Source organism: Salmo salar, chromosome ssa13, assembly GCF_905237065.1.
Source record: "Salmo salar chromosome ssa13, Ssal_v3.1, whole genome shotgun sequence".
Classification (NCBI taxonomy): Eukaryota; Metazoa; Chordata; class Actinopteri; order Salmoniformes; family Salmonidae; genus Salmo; species Salmo salar.
The window spans coordinates 34,262,991-34,285,421 of NC_059454.1; the positions used below are offsets into that span (position 1 = coordinate 34,262,991).

Genomic DNA, 22,431 nt, shown 5'->3' on the forward strand with positions numbered 1-22,431 from the left:
TGGGGTTTTGCTCACCTGAGTATTCCCTTTTGATGTTGGGCAAGTTGGCAGGGCAGGAGTTGATGGCCAGTCCTGGAGGGGGCATGCCCTGGTTACCATACAGTTCCAAGAGGTTAGTGTTGACAGTGATCTGATGAGACAAGATAACCATAGAAATGATTAACATTAGCATGTCAAATAAACCAGTCGCAGGTGGTGCTTAAACAGGAGTAGGTAACCCTTAAAAAAAATGTTTACACCATGATCTGTAAGCAAACACTGCGGTCTTTGTAGACCCATCTACTGTGAAAAGGCTATCTGGGTTTTCTATGAGCAGGTACGCAGACAGTAAATGAAGACAATCCTACCGTATTGGCCATCTGAAGCCGTGGGTCCATTAATCCAAGGATATCATCGTTATAACTAGATTCCAGACTAATTATGTCATCAATGACATCATCCATCTAGAATAAAAAACTAAGTTAAATTCAAGATTAAACATTTTCTAACAGAGACAGTCATTTAATTAGCGGTTATCACCTTACACTTGTAGGAATTAGACTATATGGATAGGGCTAAATTGAAATGTTTCTTTCATAAGACATATGGAAAGCATATGCATAAACATGATAGCAATTAAAAGGGTACAGCGTGGAGGTTATAGGAAACTAAAAGGTGAGGACACAACAGTTCACCACAAGACTGAATCCCAAACATTACACTGTTGGTTTAATGTGCATTTTACATTTACTGGAATTTTCGCCGCATTTGTTGATTACAAAATCTGAAAATTCTCTGGATGAATTCAGTCACATTATATGAATATTCTCGGACAATTTGGGGTAGGTGCAACATAAGACAAAAGAAATTACAAGGGTTTGAGCGAGAGGTCTAACTGGTGTTTCCAAGTGGCCAAACACCTCTCCAAAGTGTGCACTGTTTCAAAGTAAATTCAATGCATTTCAATGACTCAAAGAAGAGTCTTCAACTATAAGGTGCTTTTTAGAGCTCTCCTAGCTGTGCCGTTGAGGAACTAGAGCAAGCACACTTGTAGTGGTTTTGTTGGAACACAGCCCTGCATTCCCACTTTTACACAATTACTGTTGTTGTTTACGCAATCCAAAAACGGTCCATTATAAATCGCAATCTGGGTCAGGTGGGCATCATTTAAAAGCGTATTCTATTGTCAACATGTGTTAGGCTTTAACAAGGAAATGAAGAGATGCAAATGGTCATTTTGGTGTGAATAGAATGGAGTCATGAGTGCATTCAGATGAGTGGTCCGCGGTAAATCTTCTTCACAATACAACAGGCTCATTCTGTTCATGCCATGTCATCTTGTGATTGTACATCAAACATAGTGATCATAAACTCTGACACGGTATATTATATGGTTTTATAATATGGAAATGTGAATTTCCCATTTAGACACACAGGTCTTTGGCTTGATGGTATGACATCACAGCGGTATTTATTATAATCCTCAACGTCTCATCTTTCATAATATGCAGTCCTCGTAATTTACAGCATTTCCCTCACTCAGACAAAAAAATCATTAAAAAAGTTTCCCAATTAGCGGGAGGGATGGGGTCAACTTCTTGTCATGTGCTGTGCTCAAGTTCAGAACGTCTGTCAGTCAAAACCCATACAGAGCTGTGAAGCGCAGAGCCTGAGCTCTGAAACCATTTATAGCATGTTACCGTACAGCCACAGCATTCCAATTTAGGTGCTTATCAGTGTCCAAATATATATAGGTACGAGTGTAAAGGGCTACTCAACAGACAATCACATTTACTTCTCAATGAATATGCTTGGTGTTACTACCATTCATGGTGTTACTACCATTCATTAGTTGAATACACATTGCTATGAAGCAGAATTAATGGAAAATTGGCAGAGATCATGGAGTGAAAAGCTCACAGAATTTACACACACTGGATTGTAGCTTGGTGTCTATGGCCATGTTGCAGCCAGGTCTGTGAGAGAAGCTTTACCTCTTTCTCGCAGTTGATGTTGAGGGTGAGTAAGGCCATGGGGCTGTTGGGGGCACTGTTGCCCGGCCCCGGAGGCATGCCCCCGTGGTCAGCGGGCTGGTTAGGGCAGGGCAGGGAGCCAATCTTGCCCAGGTAGCGCTTCACCTGCTGCTGCTGGGCCTGCTGGATGTGGTACTTGGTGGGGTTCTCCAGGTGAGTTTGCACCTGGAAGAGGGAGAGAGTAAAGAGAGGAGAGATGTCAGAATCCTTCAACTCTGATACGATGGGTTGATGATTGTGGGTCATGTTTCAGTTGTGCTGTGCATTCAATAAAGGAGCCTTCAAAATATATCTCACTGATTAATAATAAACAGTCTTGAACACATTTTCCCATGCAGAGATAATAACGATCATAAAGAAATTGCATAGTAAAGGAATGAAGAAGCAGAGCAATTAGTTCAAATAAAAGGAGTCGAGTGACAGTATCTTCTCCCTTGACAAAGGCAGTGGACCTGGGTTACTGAATAAAATATGAAAATAAAATGTTAGCTCAACTAGTGATACTGTAGTTGACTTGACCAGGGGAAGTCAACTATGGGTTGAAATGTTATAAAGTATCACTATGAAGATCCCTTTATTGATCAACAAAATAGTGATCAGATTTGTACTTTTATTCATATTTTTGCTGTACAATTTGGATCTGCGTCATTGCATCCTCTCTATTGCTTAACAAAAGATCCCTTGTTATAAACACATGAATAACATTTCACACTACTCTATCCTTTTAAACCCTAGAACTTAAAGCCACAAAAATACACAGAAGGGACTTCTCAAGTGCTTATAATACAACCTGTCCCAAAAGAAAATCGATTTCAATAAGCATATTATTGCACCTACCTGATAATTATGGTATTCAAGCATCTCCAACATATTGCACAATTGATATTCCAACTCCAAATTAGATTCTTAAAACTTCTATATTTATATTCCCTTTGACTATGCAGCAGGACCAGAGAGACTGTGCCTGTGATGCTCCACTTTCGATACTGATAGTATGGGGAGGAACACTTTCAGCTCAGCTTATAAAAAGATGGAGAAAAAGTCATTAGCTACACATGTTAACACTTCTGAGTAAGATACAATGAACCTTTTTAAGTTTCTGTTGTTTTATGTAAAATATTAATGCATGCCTTTATGTTGCTTGGTTGACGTCAGAATGGGAGTTTTACAAAGAGGATCTTTGTACAGCAAGGCCACCTTGTCTACTGACACTTGCCCTGGGCCAGATAACCCATCTCTTTTTTTAAACACCATGCATGGCTACTGCTGCAAATTGATTGGCCTGTTCCTCTGTCATCTCTTTGGATGATCAAATGATCGATCATTGAGCTAAAACGTTTCATGGAAACTACAGGCTACATAATATATTCATTTTTTTTGTCTAAATTAATTAAAACAGAATAAAATAAAATAAAAATATTTTGATTAAAATAAAGCTAAAAGAAAGGTCTACTTCATTCATCCGTTACTCACAGGAGCCTGGCGTACTACTAACTGTACTAACATGATAAGATGTCAGTTTCTTAACATGAGCCTACAGCGATCTGTAACAATTTCTCTAACATCAAGTTGCTACCAACGGATATCCTTCGACAGTTCACTCAATACATTCAAGGGTTCCAACAAAGGCAAAGATGACCAACCGATAAATAAACAATAATAAACCAGCAATGAAAACAAAGCTATCTTCTTAAGACAAACCTAATTCAGAGTTTACAATCAGTTGTGTTGCTAAACATGTGTTTATCCACATTCATTGACTGTAGTAAGTCTGGCCTCTAGTCTAGACAAAGACAGTATGTCTGTCTTACCACCAAATGTCCAAGTCTGTAATTATACTGAACAAAAACATAAACGCAACATGTAAAGTCTTGGTGCCATGTTTCATGAGATTAAATAAAAGATCCCAGAAATGTTCCATACACAGAAAAAGCTTATTTCTCTTAGATTTGTGCAAAAATGTGTTTACATCCTTGTTAGTGAGCATTTCTCCTTTGCCAGGATAATCCAACCACCTGACAGGTGTGGCATATCAAGAAGATGATTAAACAGCATGGTCATTACACAGGTGCACCTTGTGCTGGTGACAATAAAAGGCCACTCTAAAATGTGCAGTTTTGACACACAATACAATGACACAAATGTCTCAAGTTTTGAGGGAGCATGCAATTGGCATGCTGACTGCAGGAATGTCCATCAGAGCTGTTGCCAGATAATTTTATGTTAATTTCTTGACCATAAGCAGCCTCCAATGTCATTTTCGCTAATTTGGCAGTACATCCAACCGGCCTCACAACCACAGACCACGTGTAACAAAGCCAGTCCAGGACTTCCACATCCGGCTTCTTCACTTGCGGGATCGTCTGAGACCAGACTGATGAAACTGTGGGTTTGTACAACTGAAGAATGTTTGCACAAACTGTCAGAAACTGTCTCAGGGAAGCTCATCTGTGTGCTTGTGTCATCCTCACCAGGGTCTTGACCTGACTGCAGGTCAGCGTTGTAACCGACTTCAGTGGGCAAATGCTCACCTTCAATGGCTACTGGTACAATGGAGAAGTGTGCTCTTCATAGATTAATTCTGGGTTCAACTATACCGCGCAGAAGGCAGACAGCATGTATGGCGAGTGGTTTGCGGATTTCAATGTTGTGAACAGAGCGCCCCATGGTGGCGGTGGGGTTATGGTATGGGCAGGCATAAGCTACCGACAACAAACACAACAGCGTTTTATCATGGAAATTTGAATGCACAGAGAATCAGAGACTTGATCCTGAGGCTCATTGGTACGCCATTCTTCCACCGCCATCACCTAATGTTTCAGCATGATAATGCTCTGCCCCATGTCGCAAGGATCTGTACACAATTCCTAGAAGCTGAAAATGTCCCAATTCTTCCTTGGCCTGCATATTCAATAGACGTCACCCATTGAGCCTGTTTGGGATGCTCTGGATCGACGTGTATGACAGCATGTTCCAGTTCCCGCCAATATCCAGCAACTTTTTAAATTGTTTTTATTTACAATGACGGCCTACCAAAAGGGACGGGGGGGCTGGGATTAAAAAAATATTAAAATAAATACAGGACAAAACACATATCACAACATAAAGAGAGACCTAATACAACAACATAACATGACAACACAGCATGGTAGCAACACAACATGGTAGCAGCACAAAAACGTGGTACAAACATTATTGGGCAAAGTCAACAGCACAAAGGTCAAGAAGGTAGAGACAACAATACATCATACAAAGCAGCCACAACTGTCAGTAAGAGTGTCCATGATTGAGTCTTTGAATGAAGAGATTGAGATAAAACTGTTCAGTTTGAGTGTTTGCTGCAGCTCGTTCCAGTCGCTAGCTGCAGCAAACTGAAAAGACGAGCGACCCAGGGATGTGTGTGCTTTGGGGACCTTTAACAGAATGTGACTGGCAGAGCGGGTGTTGAATGTGGAGGATGAGGGCTGCAGTAGATATCTCAGATAGGGGGGAGTGAGGCCTAAGAAGGTTTTATAAATAAGCATCAACCTGTGGTTGTTGATGGTTAATAAGCATAAACTTTTCACAGCCATTGAAGAAGAGTGGGACAACATTCCACAGGACACATTCAACAGCCTGATCAACTCTATGCGAAGGAGATGTGTCACGCTACAAGAGGCAAAAGGTGGTCACACCAGAGACTGACTGGTTTTCTGATCCATGCCCCTAACTTTTTTTTAAAGGTATCTCTGACCAACAGATGCATATTTGTATTCCCAGTCATGTTACATCTATAGATTCGGGACAAATTAATTAATTTCAATTGACTGATTTCCTTATATGAACTGTAACTGTAAAAATCTTTTTTAAATTGTTGCACGTTGTGTTTCTATTTTTGTTCAGTGTATGTTATCTTTCAAAACATGCTTTAGGTTTATTTTTCAAGCTATTTAGAAGAACACACATCCTTGGTTAGGGTCAAACATGAAACCATAACAAAACAGGGTGAAATGTAATACATTTATACTGAACAAAAATATAAATGAACATGCAAGTATTTTCAGAATTTTTTTCGTATTAGCGTATAAACATTTTTAATGGTTATTTTAAGCATTATCATTACATAGTCAAAAAAGTGAATTGTGAATACTTTCCTTATATTTTAAGAAATTAATGCCAAACTTAACATGGTTCATCATGGTAATGTCTTTGATAACCCTGAAAAGTTTATATTTGAATTCGAAAACAATTAACAGGTGTGCTTTGTTAAAAGTTAATCTGAGGAATTTCTAGCATTCTTAATGCATTTGAGCCAATCAGTTGTGTTGTGACAAGGTAGGGGTGGTATACAGACGATAGCCTTATTTGGTAAAAGACCAAGTCCATATTATGTCAAGAACAGCTCAAATAAGCAAAGAGAAACAATAGTACATCATTACTTTAAGACATGAAGGTCAGTCAATCACTTTGAAAGTTTCTTTAAGAGCAGTCGCCAAAAACCATCAAGCGCTATGATGAAACTGGCACTACAATGTAGAAAATAGTACAAATAAAGAAAAACCCTTGAATGAGTAGGCGTGTCCAAACTTTTGACTGGCACTGTATGTACAAGTGTGTATTATACACATGTGTGAATTGGAAATGTGTTTTTTTGCATATCCCAACTCTCCCTGAGACACCCTCGGAGACTGGGGTCACGGCCAGTGTCTGACAATATCAACGGCGACCCTGGAACAATTAGGGTAAAGTGCCTTGCTCAAGGGCACATCGACCAATTGTTCACCTTGTCGGAGATTTGAACTAGCGACCGTTCAGTTATTGGGCCAACGCTCTAACCGTTAGGCTACTTGCCAAGTGTGTATATGTGTTTGTGCACTTGTGTGTTTTAATGATTTAATGAATTTATGCAGTTCATTAGCATTGAGAATCTCTTAGAAAGTGCCACTCACACATCATCTTGGATCATAACAACATGCTGAACAATCTGATGACAAGGTCATTTAGAGTCTCTTTACTTCATCACATGCAGTTCAACACTCCTATTACTGTACTGATATGACTACTACATGCATGTACTACCTCTCATGGTAATATCATTCTGCAAGGTTGTGAGTGACCAGGCAAACGTTATTGCAAATCTGACATGAAGTTACACTATGGATACAGTACATTTTCTACATTTCAGAGTTTCTTCATCATACGGCAATCTTTCTGACATCGCTCCCACTGCAGTCCTACATCTGTTCCCACCAGGGAATACCAATTCATACTCCAAGCCAATCTCCCTCAGTATTTTCTTGACCTAGTCAAATTCCTTCTGCTAATGTTGAATATCTCCACAGTGGAGGGGAGGGGGTGTAAATACCGCTTTTGTCATGATGAATTGCATTGAGTTGATATAGCAACATCTATTTACCAGGGTGTAATTGAGACAATGGAACAAGGCCAGCAATGAATATAAATAATTTTCACACACACACACACAGAGAAATAATAATGTAGATTATAACACTGAATATCCCAAAATAGTAAACCAAGAAGCAGGTAACAAAAATCTGCACTATTTGTACATTACCTGAAACATGTATTAGTATTGGCCGGAATGGCAGAATGCAGGCGTGATAAAAATGGATTCCACTCTTGATACAGATTGAACGTTAAGCCTCCGGTAACTGAACTTGAAATCACACCATGAGCTATTTGAAATCAGACTTCGTGTTCTTTGCCTTATGGTTCTTATTTGATGTCATATAATATAAACTTCCACGAAATAAACACTACTAACTTTGTCTTAGATCAAACTTGATTAACAGGACATTACTAGAATAAAAGACACATGAAATAAACTATCCACCAAAACAAGACATGGCTCTGTTCTGCAGCCCATGTGCTGCAGCCATCAATAGAGTCCTCAGGCCACAAGCAGATCCTCCCCAGTAAAAGTCAATGACATCTTGAAAAGAACAGCACTCACACACATTATACTGGCATCTCAGTTTGGGGAGGGGTAGATGGGGAGGCGGAGGAAGGAGCGACAAACAAAGATTTGTATTTTTTTTTACAATTTTGGTCCAGGATGCTTTCTTTCCTACAGATGAGTACAGTGACACAGCATTATCCATGCATGCAGTTGTAACTCTATATGAAACCATAAAACCATCACCTAGAGCAGTGGTTTCCAACCTTTTTCAGTTACTGTACCACCAATCAGGAGCGGTGCATGATTAAAAATCACAGGGGACCCCCCTCCCCAATTTTTTTTAAAAGGATTTTTCTTTATTTTACCATTTACTATTAATATTTTCTACATTGTAGAATAATAGTGAAGACATCAAAACGATGAAATAACACATATGGAATCATGTAGTATCCAAAAAAGTGCTAAACCCTGGAATGAGTAGGTGTGTCCAAACCGAGACAATAAGAAGACACAGTGGCAGAATAAATTCAACCACACCTGTTTCATCACAAAACCGAATAGCATCCTCTGTCCAGTGAAGTCCACAAAGCATATTGCATGTACAGTAACAGACAGTTACATGCCATATAGCATGGTCAAGCAAGTTCATGTTTCCGACATTTTTGGACTACTAAACAACTATTGATTTAGAACCACAGAGTTACAGGAGCTGCCTCCACTATTCCACCATTTCAACTTCAACATTATCAAATCCCCTATGCTTAGTCAATCAATAAAGTGACAACTAAAAGATACTAAAAACTATTTAGTCCAATCAACGTAAGCTAAATATGATGTGGCTGTCCATGGTTCTCATTTCTGTGAGCATGTGTGTGTGTGTTGTGTGTGCTTTCATGCAAGTAGAAAAACATGTTGACTCACACTACTTGTAGAGAAACGCCAATGCCATCCTCCTCTCTTCCATGTTGACAAAACATCTATCACTCTGTCATACAGTACACACTTTTATATTTTGTTGTCCTAGGCTACCTGGCTATAATGCTTGCTCGCTAGCCTAACGTTAGCTAGTTAACATTAGCCTTCTACATCTAGCTAAATATTGAACTTCCATTCTCTCAGGACAGGGGCACAACAATTTATGAATTAATGGTTGGATCAGAATCACCATTATAATCATTGGCCAGTATGGAAAATTAAGTAAAACCACAAGTCCAAATCCCTATCTCTATCCATAGCTAATTTAGGAAAGGGACAATTTTAGCTACTCCAGCTAGCCACTGGAGGACAACAACACAACGAGATGCGACAATTCAAGTTCTTCTGTCAATGACGTATGCACTCAATGGGATTTGATAGGAGTGATGCCAAAATCCAAGCTGGCATCCCTTGACAATTTTTTTGGGTGCGCCAGGACCATTCACAGTTGAGCTCGCTCAGTTTTTATCAAGGGAGGCCAAATGCTCAATGGCTTCCCTTCAATGCTAGGGGCGGCAACAATGTCACACTCGTTTGGACCAGACAGCATCATATAGATGGCCTACACGTAGAGAGACAGAGGGGCGCTGTTTCGCTCACTCGGATGCTTTCTAATGTGAGATACAGTACATTCAGCCTCTTGCGAATTGAAGGAAAATTCTGAAACACAGGAGAGATGAAAGATAAATTGACCAATAAAAATAATTTTTGGGGGAAGCCTGGCTTCCCTTGGCATCCAAAAATACACGCCACTGCCAACAACTGAATTCTGCTCTGCCCGCAATACTCCTGAAGTACCCCCTCATGTGCATTTTACCAGTAGGCCTATGGTCTCATGAGCCTTCTCACGTACACACTCCGTAAAGGCCTTGTACCCCCAGCGGTCATAGTACCCCTGGTTGGGAACCACTGACCTCAAGTGTGTATTCGTTCAAGGAAAAACAAGGAACGTGTCTTTCCTCATCCAATAGTGTATCAGATAGTACAACACACAATGGTTCCCTATGAAGCTGATGGTCTGTGCAAGTCCTTGTTGTAAGAGATAGAGAAGGTGACCTTATGAAAATCTTATCAATGACAGCAAACCTAAATTAAATAATTTCCTGAGCTTCATAATTCTTAACATTTCCTTTTTAAAATTATATTTATTATAAAATTTGTCTCAAAAGGTTTAATAATATTGCATTCAATGAATTAACTGTTGCTTTAAAATGGACCAAAGTGACCGGCTGTAAACTAGTAAATACGAGAACTACAGTATGTAACATCCATGGATAAATACATAATGCTTCACTAAATCCATAACTTTGATCTAAAAGAACACATCCTGTCATTTTCAGAGCTGAACACTATGCACAGTACTTTTTTCTTTTCTTAATATGCTAATTCATTTTCAATAAATCTGGAAATCATGTTGAACCCTTTTAGGAAATGATCCTACATACATTTCAAAGCTAGTGTTTTTTTTTTCACCTTAAATATGCCATGGAATGAAAGCAGTGGGGCTAATTATGAGCATTCTTAGCTGAATTAGCATTGGGGTGTTTGGTAAGACTGTGCTTGCCTTTGTCCTGATCCCCAAACTGATCCCATACTTATTCCTCCAAAGGTCAGGGGTCACTTGGTTAATTAAGGGCCCAAATCGGTCTTTAGACAAACCTATCTGAGCTTAATGCTTTCCCTTTTAAGGTCCAGTTGCTCCACCTGGTACCCCTAAGCTAATTTTGTGTAGCTTTGTGTAGACTGTGCTAATCTAGTCACAGACATGCAAGCAGGTTAACCCTGCTCTGCAGTGCTCAGTGCTGGGCAGGAACAGGCCTTTCATTTGTGGAATTTCAGTCAATGAAGAATGCCGTAAACTCAGACCCCGAATCACAGAATCATCTTCCAGCTTGTCATATCAAACACTTTAATGGGGGACATCCTAAACCTCTCAAAGAGCTAAATATTATAAAGAGTGTAGGCTAAGCAACGTTTATGTTGTATGTGGAGGGCAATGCTTTCAATGGTTGTATTATCTTGGAAGTGTGGACCCCTGCCACACGTTCAGTATGAGGACAAGAGGGGGACACTACTTCTATACCCACTGCTCTTTGTAATATTTGAACTAATCCACTCATTTAAACTGTATTAAATGTTATTTTACATAATGGGATTAAGGCTTTAACACATTAGGAAGGTAACACATTTTTCTTTCAAAGAATCAATCCTCTATGAATAATCTATATAATCTATGTCAGATTTACACAAACAGCTGTCACAATCAAAACAATATTATTGACGTAATCAAATATTACAGTGATATGAAACACTTGCACAGATACAACTAACTTTCACAAACAGAAATGGTTGACTTCCCAGATGGCAAAATCCTACATGCGTAAACTTCAATCACAACAATCACACGCATTCCAGTAAAACGTGGACTACGACTTTTCTACTGCTAAATTATTACAATGCTTCCAGTAAATCTGCAGTAAATCTTCATGTTCAGAGCGTTTACAGATAATCCAGAGCCAAATCAGTCACCATGAATCAGTCTCACCTGATCTCCTTAGATTGAGGTTCTGCCTCATTAAAGTGTGAACACGTTTGTAAAACAATTGGAAAAGAATTCCCTCACTGTTTTGTTAATGGGTGGCAGTATGCTCTTTAGAAAAGCATGTCAGGCAGTTCATGCTATAATGCTACCATGTACTGTATCATTGTGTTCATTTCTTTATCCTTTATGATTCTTATTCTCAAATAAATTTCATTTTAGAAATGAAAATTGTAGATATTGTACAGTGATAACAATCAATCAATCAAGACGATTGTAGTGACAATGTTGGAAACAACAGGAAAATTTTAATATTTTAAGGAAAAGACAAAGGAGAAATATCTATCCAGTCATGCAAACTGTTTGAGATATGAAGTTTCGGATAGTTCTTCAATATAGAACACTTTCCATTTACATCTGGAATATTTTTTTGAGTTTTTTTTTTAAAGATATGCACGTTTTGATATTAGTAATAGTATGTCTAAAGAAAGACAAATAAATGTAATGCAATCTAAAACACTTACCAAATGATCTTTATTTTGCTGGGTGTACTCTCATTAAGTATTGCATAGCAGTGTGTTGTGGTAGTTGTCACACTGTCTCCATTAGTTCAGAAAATGTACAACAGTCTCAAGTCCCCAAGAGCAGACGAACAATGAATCAAACCTATGAAAATATGTGAATTTAGCTCAGCAAATAGGATTAAAGATGGCTAAGTCCAAATGGCTGGAAGCACAGCATGCATTACAGAGGAATTCTTTCAGGAAAGATAATCCCCATGTGCGTTTTAACACACTTCACTCATCCCCACGTTTTTACACCCTATCATAGTAAACCATGTTTGATCGACTATCCAGAAGACTTATGATCAAGTTGCCAATATAGAGTCATCAAACCCACAGTACCTTCTACAAACAAAACATCTGATGATGTATGCCTGCATCTATAGGCGACAGTGAGGGCTCTGGAAGTGTGAGTGAGGAGTGGCATTGTTGTCATATCACAGAGAAGCAGCCAGGCAGGAAGTGGGTGTCATCCGTATCATTAGGTGTGAGGATGATACTAATTGCTTACCTTCAGCACCTCCATGGGCAGCTGGGATGCGGGGGGCAGGCTGGGAGGAGCGCTGACGTTGATGGCCGGTGTCTGGCCGTGCGTGTGATTGTGGGCGGCGGTGATCTGGGGGTACTGCGAGGTGGAGGAGGCCTGGCATCTCTGCTGCTCCCGCCGCTCCTGCTCCTGGAGCTGCTCTCGCATCAACTGCTGCCGCAGCAGGATCCGTGATGTCGTGGTAGAGGAGCCCAATGGGGGCTTGGAAGATGAGCATGGCTGGTCTGAAGGATTACTGCAGGATGGCGAGACAGACACCAGGCAGGGCATCAGGAGAGAAGAGGGTGAGGAGGGGGGTAAGACAATGAGGGGTAAGGAGTGGAAGAAAGGTCAGAGAAAAGAGAGGGGCATTGAACCGTTATGATCTACAGTACTGGGATCAGGAAGAAGCCACATCACAGTGAGAAAAGATACAAATGTCTTCTAAATGTGTCCTAGATGTTACACGGAACTGCTGGTCTGCAAGCTAGAGTGTCCTTTCTGCAGCAGAATACTGCACACCCTCCCTCCTCACTGAGGAGGAATTTTAGCCCCAATCACTCAGTCATATACAGTTGAAGTCGGAAGTTTACATACCCCTTAGCCAAATATTTATACTCAATTTAAAAAAAAATCTTGACATTTAATCCAAGTAAAAAATCCCTGTCAGTTAGGATCACCACTTTATTTTAAAAATGTGAAATGTCAGAGTAATAGTAGAGAGAACGATTTATTTCAGCTTTTATTTCTTTCATCACATTCTCAGTGGGTCAGACGTTTACATACACTCAATTAGTATTTGGTATCATTGCCTTTAAAATTGTTTAACTTGGGTCAAACGTTTTGGGAAGCTTCCCACAATAAGTTGGGTGAATTTTGGCCCATTCCTCCTGACAGAGCTGGTGTAACTGAGTCAGGTTTGTAGGCCTCCTTGCTCACACACAATTTTTCAGTTCTGCCCACAATTGTTCTATTGGATTGAGGTCAGGGCTTTGTGATGGCCACTCCAATACCTTGACTTTGATGTCCTTAAGCCATTTGCCACAAATTTGGAAGTAATGCTTGGGGTCATTGTCCATTTGGAAGACCCATTTGCAACCAAGCTTTAACTTCCTGACTGATGTCTTGAGATGTTGCTTCAATATATCCACATAATTTTCCTGCCTCATGATGCCATCTATTTTGTGAAGTGCACCAGTCCCTCCTGCAGCAAAGCACCCCCACAACATGATGCTGCCACACCTGTGCTTCACGGTTGGGATGGTGTTCTTCGGCTTGCAAGCCTCCCCCTTTTTCCTCCAAACATAGCGATGGTCATTATGGCCAAACACTTCTATTTTTGTTTCATCAGACCAGAGGACATTTCTCCAAAAAGTACGATCTTGGTCCCCATGTGCAGTTGCAAACTGTAGTCTGGCTTTTTTATGGCGGTTTTGGAGCAGTGGCTTCTTCCTTGCTGAGCGGCCTTTCAGGTTATGTCGATATAGGACTCGTTTTACTGTGGATATAGATACTTTTGTACCCGTTTCCTCAAGCATCTTCACAAGGTCCTTTGCTGTTGTTCTGGGATTGATTTGCACTTTTCACACCAAAGTAAGTTAATCTCTAGGAGACAGAACGCGTCTCCTTCCTCAGCGGTATGACGGCTGCGTGGTCCCATGGTGTTTATACTTGCGTACTATTGTTTGTACAGATGAACGTGGTACCTTCAGGCCTTTGTAAATTGCTCCCAAGGATGAACCAGGTCTTTCTGAGGTCTTGGCTGATTTCTTTTGATTTTCCCATGATGTCAAGCAAAGAGGCACTGAGTTTGAAGGTAGGCCTTGAAATACCTCCACAGGTACACCTCCAGTTGACTCAAATGATGCCAATTAGCCTATCAGAAGCTTCTAAAGCCATGACATAATTTTCCGGAATTTCCCAAGCTGTTTAAAGGCACAGTCAACTTAGTGTATGTAAAGTTCTGACCCACTGGAATTGTGATACAGTGAATTATAAGTGAAATAATCTGTCTGTAAACAATTGTTGGAAAAATTACTTGTGACATGCACAAAGTAGATGTCCTAACCGACTTGCCAAAACTATAGTTTGTTAACAAGAAATGTATGGAATGGTTGAAAAACGAGTTTTAATGACTCCAAGTGTATGTGAACTTCTGACTTCAACTGTATATATATATATAATTCCTGAACCCCCACCCTCTGCCTCCTCTCCCACGCCGTGTCCAACCTCGGGTCAGCCACGGCCAGCCCTATAAGGGACTGTGTTGTGGGGGCCAGCCCTATAAGGGACTGTGTTGTGGGGGCCAGCCCTATAAGGGACTGTGTTGTGGGGGCCAGCCCTATAAGGGACTGTGTTGTGGGGGTATAAAGTTGTTTCATGCCAATATCTCGCCATGCTCAGAATCACAATGGCTTGATCCTGCCTCCATTTATCACAGCAGCGCAGACAGGGCCTGCCATGATATTAGACAAATATTATTAAAAACTTTGAACCCCTCGCCCATAAATTAGGAGCTAAACTGCCTCGATGCCGTTATGTGGGGAGAATGTATGGGCTTCCGTCACCTTCAAAGTAATTACACACTAAACGGGAAGCGTGCCTGGGCATTCTGCAATGAGGGAAGTAGCAGAGAAGCGGAGGAGTGGGGGTGAGAACGGAGGGAATAGGGGAGGTGAAAGAGGAAGAGTGAAATATTTGCAATCGGTGATATGTGCTTGTTAGTTTAATTTTTTTGGGCGCAGCACATTATTCATTCATCAGGTCAGGCAAACCTGAGTATGGACCCATTAGCATGCCTAGAGAGACCTAACATCTGTTGTTAAGTTCAAGCAGGCAATACAGTGCCATGTTTGCAATCTTGTCCTCTTCAGATGTTTGTCCTACAGTTATACACTTCAAACACTTGGCCAGCGCTGCTTTTTTCACTCTCTCTGTCTCGTTCTCTCTCTCAGCTGAACTGCACCGATACCCTCTTCACATTGACTTCATTCTTTTCTCTGGCATGTGCTGCTTGTCTCATCTCTCTCCCTCTCTCCCCCTCTCTCAGTTTCTCGTATGTATTAGTATCCATCGACGTGCGTGCTAACCAATTATGATATTTGACTTCCTTTCAATGGATCATGCTCATCCTAGACCTACTGAATCGCATGTCACGCAGACAGGTAGATCCCTTAGCAGGATAGCATCTCACCATCTCACAGGCTGAAAGGACACCATGTTAACTCTCTCTCACTCTCTCTCACACACACACACCGACCTGGACACTGTAGAAGGCATCTCATGTCATAAACAGATATGGACTAGTAGTGTATTATGTGTTGTGTTGTAGGGCCCATGTCAGTATTTTGATACAGGATAGGTGGGAGATAAGAAGCAGGTGTATTTTGGTGGCTGATGCCTCCTTCAGGCAACGTGTATCAGTTACACCCACTCACCTGATGGGCAAGGCCCATATGGGTACTGGGTATGGGGCTGAGACTGGGTATGGGGCTGGGACTGGGTATGGGGCTGGGACTGGGTATGGGGCTGGGACTGGGTATGGGGCTGGGACTGGGTATGGGGCTGGGGCTGGGTATGGGGCTGGGGTGTTGGTGGGGCTGGGGTGTTGGTGGGGCTGGGGTGTTGGTGGTGGTGGGGCTGGGGTGGTGGGGGATAGGAGCAAGGTCATGATAATCAATCGAACATCTGCTGAGCTGCAGGTGTCTTTTCCTCCTCTTCTTGTCAATGTTTTAACTGATGATCTCACCCTTCTACATCACTGATCATAGCCCTCCTTCATTCACAGCCACCTTCCCTCCCCACTAAACAAGTGCGTGTGACACACATGTCCCTGGAGCATAACAAATGACACATACTGTACGTGTAGGCTGAAGACTAAATCCTAGTCTGAATAGTGTCTAAATGTAGCCAAAATCCTATACTTGGATTTAAAAAATGACTATCACAGAAAGGGGAACTTTTCTTCACACACAGTTTCAGTTCTCAATGTGTTTTCAAATTTAGACACTTGCTGTTTTCCAGACAGAATCCTGCTGCAGGCCTAAAATAGAGAGGGTGTGCTGGAGCAGAAGCTGCCGGGATGGAGCCTTCCCAGAGTGAGTGATCCTTTTGATGAAAACCTCAGCAAAAGGTCTTGCCAATCCAGCTGTGCAGTAATCGGACTAATTAGCCAGTCCAGTCAAACGCAGCCTTGGTCAAAGCCATCCCTCCACACTGAGCTTTAGACATACCATCATTCCTCTTTATTTTGTATCAGCTAACATGTCAACCCCTCGTAAACTGGAAGATACATTCATAGGTGTTTTTATATCTGACCAATTTTCTGACAACTGAAGTGTATTACAAATACACATTTTATTTTAAGTTTGAATTGGATCACACACACACCAAAAAATGCAATAATATTAGGCCCAAAAAGGTTTATAGGCCTGAAGAAGCCTGCTACAAAATGCCATTTTCTACACAGTAACTACACTGAGAGAGGTTAATACAATACTTACATCTGAGGTCTCGGACATGGAGGAAATGCAGTCTGTCTTTTCCCCATTTTTACAAACTGATTATGGCATGTCTGGGGCAAGCGAATCATCTCCTTGAAAAACTGTGACCGGGAGACCTCATGACTGACTTAAACAAGACCAAAATGTTTCCAGTGGTGGATCCTTTTCATCCGCACATTATATTTTGGGCTATGATAACGATCTGTGGCGCTGCTATGCCCCTTTATCAAGTGAATGTTGGAAATCCCCTAACAATCATTAAGAAGACACAAAGATCAGTAAAACTTGATTCTCAACTCTTGTACTTACAAAATGCATCCCAAAAAGTTTTATAACCGGGAATCTTATCATCTTACATAGTTGTATTGAGGCAGGCTCAAGATTACAACCAGTGACCACTGTGTGTGTAGGTTCTGCCCTCACTAACACATTAACCGACTGCCAGATGGCTTTTTGCCCAGTTGTTTCTAAGCAGAATACTGAAACCCATAAAAAGACCCTTTGTCTGGTTTAACTTTCCACTATTGTGTGCACACACCTCCTCTCTGTGCATGTGTATCAGGAAACACAATGGCTGCACAGTCTTGCATGGCCACACCCCCTGGCTGAGAGGTTTTTGAGAGAGAGGTTTTTGAGAGAGAGGTTTTTGAGAGAGAGGTTTTTGAGAGAGAGGTTTTTGAGAGAGAGGTTTTTGAGAGAGAGAGAGAGAGAGAGAGCTCCTGGACTAGAGGTGGTTCAATGGCTAGGAGAGGAGGCTGCAGCCCACCCTCACACACCTTAATGACTTGCTGGATATAGAATGGCTTGGTCGAGTCAGTGGGAGAGCAGTCAATCAAACCTCACAATGGACAATGGCGCAATAACAGCTCGATAACAATACTAATACCTGTTCCAAAACCAAGAGTGATAATGATGACACAATAAACAACACATGTTAGCATATCGATGTACTTTCTATTCTGTCTGCAAACATAAGTATACAAAAGTATTTCTCTGGTCAACTTCTAATTGTTCTTCAATCGTGGCTGAATGAATATCTTTCAAACGTTGTATTTGCATATCTGTATAATAACATATGAGTTCCAAACAAAGGACAATACACCAAAACATTTAGTGCATTCTGGCAACAGTAGCATACACTGTGTAAAATGGCCTGTTTCCAACTGTGTACATGTACTTTAAGTCAGAATATCTTTAAAGATAAGAAGTAGAAGCTCAGCACTGAGAAGTCAGAATAAAAACAGAGCTTGACTAGTCTTGATTAGTCGGCTCTGGAAGGTCATGCCAGCGTGCTTATGGGGAGAAAATGCTCCTTCAGAACAAAAACCAGAGCAACTGTCCACCTCCACTGCAGACCTACCCAGAACATCTGAATGTGCAATAGACCACAGACAATCACCTGCAAAGTTCCTTGTATCGAAATCACTAAGGAATTAACATGGTCCACACACACCCACACAGTTGTGAAGAGGGCACGACAACACCCCTTCCACCTCAGGAGGCTGAAAAGATTTGGCATGGGCCCTCAGATCTTCAAAGTTCTTTTAATATGTATTTTACCAGATAAGTTGACTGAGAACACATTCTCATTTACACCAAGGACCTGGGGAATAGTTACAGGGGAGAGGAGGGGGATGAATGAGCCAATTGTAAACTGCGGATGATTAGGTGGCCATGATGGTATGAGGGCCAGATTGGGAATTTAGCCAGGACACCGGGGTTAACACCCCTACTCTAACGATAAGGGACCTGTGATCTTTAGTGACCATAGAGTGTCAGGACACCCGTTTAACGTCCCATCTGAAAGACAGCACCATACACAGGGCAATGTCCCCAATCACTGCCCTGGCACATTGGAATATTTTTTAGACCAGAGGAAAGAGTGCCTCCTACTGGCCCTCCAACACCACTTTCAGCAGCATCTGGTCTCCCATCACAGGACGGATCAGGACCCAACACTGCTTAGCTTTAGAGGCAAGCCAGCAGTGGGATGCAGGCCTACAGCGGCACAATTGAGAGCATTTTGACTGGCTGCATCACTGCTTGGTACGGCAACTGCAAAGCACCCGACCACAAGGCGCTACAGACGGTGGTGAGTACATCACTGGGGCCGAGCTCCCTGCCATCCAGGACCTCTATATCAGGCAGTGTCAGAGGAAAGCCCAAAAAGTTGTCAGACTCCTGCCACCCAAGCCATAGACTGTTCTCTCTGCTACCGCACGACAAGCGGTACCAGTGCACCAAGTCTAGAACCAACAGGACCCTGAACAGCCATAAGATTACTGAATAAGACTGCTAAATAGCTTATCAAATGGCTACCCAGACTACATGAATTGACCCTTTTTTGCACTAACTCTTACACTGACGCCCCAACACACACACACACACACACACACACACACCATATACGCTGCTGCAGCTGTCTATTATCTATCTTGTTGCCAAGTTACTTTACCCATACACTACATGGCCAAAAGTATGTGGACACCCCTTCAAATTAGTGGATTTCAGCCACACCAGTTGCTGACTGGTGTATAAAATCGAGTACACCGCCATGCAACCTCCATAGACAAACATTGGCAGTAGAATGGCCTTACTGAAGAGCTCAGTGACTTTCAACGTATCACTGTCAAAGAATGCCACCTTTCCAACAGGTCAGTTCATCAAATTGTTGCCCTGTTAGAGCTTCCCCAGTCAACTGTAAGTGCTGTTCTTGTGAAATGGAAACGTCTAGGAGAAACAACGGCTCAGCGGCAAAGTGGTAGGCCACCGAAGTTCACAGAACGGAACCGCCAAGTGCTGAAGCACGTAAAAAATGTCTGTCCTCGGTTGCAACACTCACTACCGAGTTCCAAACTGCCTTTGGAAGCAACGTCAGCACAATAACTGTTCGTCGGGAGCTTAATGAAATGGGTTTCCATGGCCGAGCAGCCACACACAAGCCTAAGATCACCATGCGCAATGCCAAGCGTTGGCCGGAGGGGTGTAAAGCTCGCCACCATTGGACTCTGGAGCCCTATAAAGGTGTTCTCTGGAGTGATGAATCACACTTCACCATTTGGCAGTCCGACGGACGAATCTGGGTTTGGTAGATTCCAGGACAACGCTACCTGCCCAAACGCATAGTGCCAACTGAAACATTTTGTGCAGGAGGAATAATGGTCTGGGGCTGTTTTTCATGGTTCGGGCTAGGCCCCTTAGTTCCAGTGAAGGGAAATCTTAACGCTACAGCACACAATGACATTCTAAACAATTTTATGCTTCCAACTATGTGGCCACATTTTGGGGAAGGCCCTTTCCTGTTTCAGCATGACAATGGCTCAGTGCACAAAGCGAGGTCCATACAGAAATGATTTGTTGAGATCGGTGTGGAAGAACTTGACTGGTCTGCACAGAGCCCTGACCTCAACCCCATCGAACATCTTTGGGATGAATTGTAACGCCGACTGAGAGTCAGGCCTAATCACCCAACCTCAGTGCCTGACCTCACTAATGCTCGTGGCTGAATGGAAGCAAGTCCCCGCAGCAATGTTCCAACATCTAGTGGAAATCCTTCCCAGAAGAGTGGAGGCTATTATAGCAGCAATGGGGGGACCAACTCCATATTAATGCCTATGATTTTGGAAATGAGATGTTCGACTAGCAGGTGTCCACATACCTTTGGCCATGTAGTGTATATGTACATAGCTACCTCAATTACCTCATACCCCTGCACATCGACTCGGTATTGGTACTCCCTGTATATAGGCATGTTATTTTTACTCATTATTGTTATTCACTGTGTATTTACTCCTTGTGTCACAATTAAAACAAATTGTTTTATCTTTAACTCTGCATTGTTGGGAAGGACCTGTAAGAAAGCATTTCACTGTTAGTCTACACCTGTTGTTTACGAAGCATGTGACCAATAACATTGTATTTTAACTCTCTCAAAACTTTTTGCACCGACTCCCACTCACCCACTGTTAAATACAGACACACACAAAGAACATTACCCTCTTACTTTTACTACCCTTTATAACTTATTCATTTTTATTAAAGTCTTCACATTGTTTTGTTTTTATCAATGTGTATTGCGCTGTTAGAGCGTGCAATTCTTCGGTTTGTTTTTTCATTACTTTTTTTACTGGGGGTTTGGCAGTCAGGATCTCCAGTCTCCACTGAGTGTCGTTAGCACCCCATGGTTCCCCTTATCCAACTGTCGGCAGAGATAAAACAGCAAGTTCTTCCATCTGGCATGGAAGTGGCTAGAGTCTTCAGAGGTGTAAGGATGATTAGGAGTCTGAAAATAGGGTATTTGGTGCAGTGCTACTTTTTCCTAAATTGCACATACATTTCTTGAATTCCAATGCAAAAGCTTCCAACCTATCTGTCCAAAATCAAATCCATCCAAAGAACACCCAGAGCAACAAACAACCCACCATTTCACTCTATACACGCATACACCTTCTCACTCTTCCTAACACACACACACACACACACACACACACACACACACACACACACACACACACACACACACACACACACACACACACACACACACACACACGGAGGTGCAGCTACTCACCGGTGGTTAGTGTAGGGGTAAAAGTGACTAGGTGTGTGGAATCATCTTCTGAGACACACAGAGCCCAGAGCCCTGTGCCTGCAGTATGCAGGTGCCTTGGTTCCTGGTTGGGATCAGGTGTTCTACAGTCTTCCTGCTGGAGGTGAAGGTAGAGCAGCACTAATGACATGCTTGGCTGCACTACTGCACACTGTTCTGCTCAAAACCTCCACCTACCCAACCCCCACTGCCAGGGTTGGGTAGGTTACCTTCTAAATGTAATCCGTTACAATTACCAGTTACCTGTCGAAAACTGTAATCAGTAACATCACTTTTGGATGACCCAAACTCAGTAATGTGATGACTTTCAGTTACGTTTAGATGACTTTCCCCTTAAGAGGCATTAGAAGAAGACAACATTTAATATTACCAATTGAATGACATCTACTGCAAGATAAATCGATGTTAGAGTTTACGTTGCTGGCCATAAATGGAATATATCAGGCAGTGTCGGAGGAAGACCCAAAAAAGTTGTCAGACTCCAGCCACCCAAGCCATAGACTGTTCTCTCTGCTACCGCACGGCAAGCGGTACCAATGCACCAAGTCTAATCAACAGGGCCCTGAACCAACAGGACCCTCAACAGACGCCTCACAAGTCCTCAACTGGCAGCTTCATTAAATAGTACCCCCCAAAACACCAGTCTCAACGTCAACAGTGAAGAGGCGACTTCAGGATCCTGGCCTTCTAGGCAGAGTTGCAAAGAAAAAGCCATATCTCAGACTGGCCAATAAAAATAAAAGATTCAGATGGGCAAAAGAGTCGCCTCTTCACTGTTGACGTTGAGACTGGTGTTTTGGGGGGTA

At 42.0% G+C, this 22,431-nt stretch overlaps 1 protein-coding gene across 4 annotated transcripts in view; it reads right to left on the reverse strand.

Moving 5' to 3' along the window:
• LOC106567278 (melanocyte inducing transcription factor) overlaps nucleotides 1-22,431 on the reverse strand; it is a 35,374-nt gene that overhangs the window by 4,872 nt on the left and 8,071 nt on the right. For 3 of the 4 annotated variants that reach the window (XM_014136390.2, XM_014136389.2, XM_014136388.2), the window contains exons 2-5: nucleotides 12,500-12,770; nucleotides 1,974-2,177; nucleotides 348-443; nucleotides 16-130 (exon numbers count right to left, since the gene is read on the reverse strand). In XM_014136390.2, coding sequence (XP_013991865.1) covers nucleotides 16-130; nucleotides 348-443; nucleotides 1,974-2,177; nucleotides 12,500-12,770 — 686 coding nt within the window. Of the gene's footprint in view, nucleotides 1-15; nucleotides 131-347; nucleotides 444-1,973; nucleotides 2,178-12,499; nucleotides 12,771-21,586; nucleotides 21,800-22,431 lie in introns of those variants that run through there. The other variant, XM_045693169.1, reaches the window with a different exon arrangement.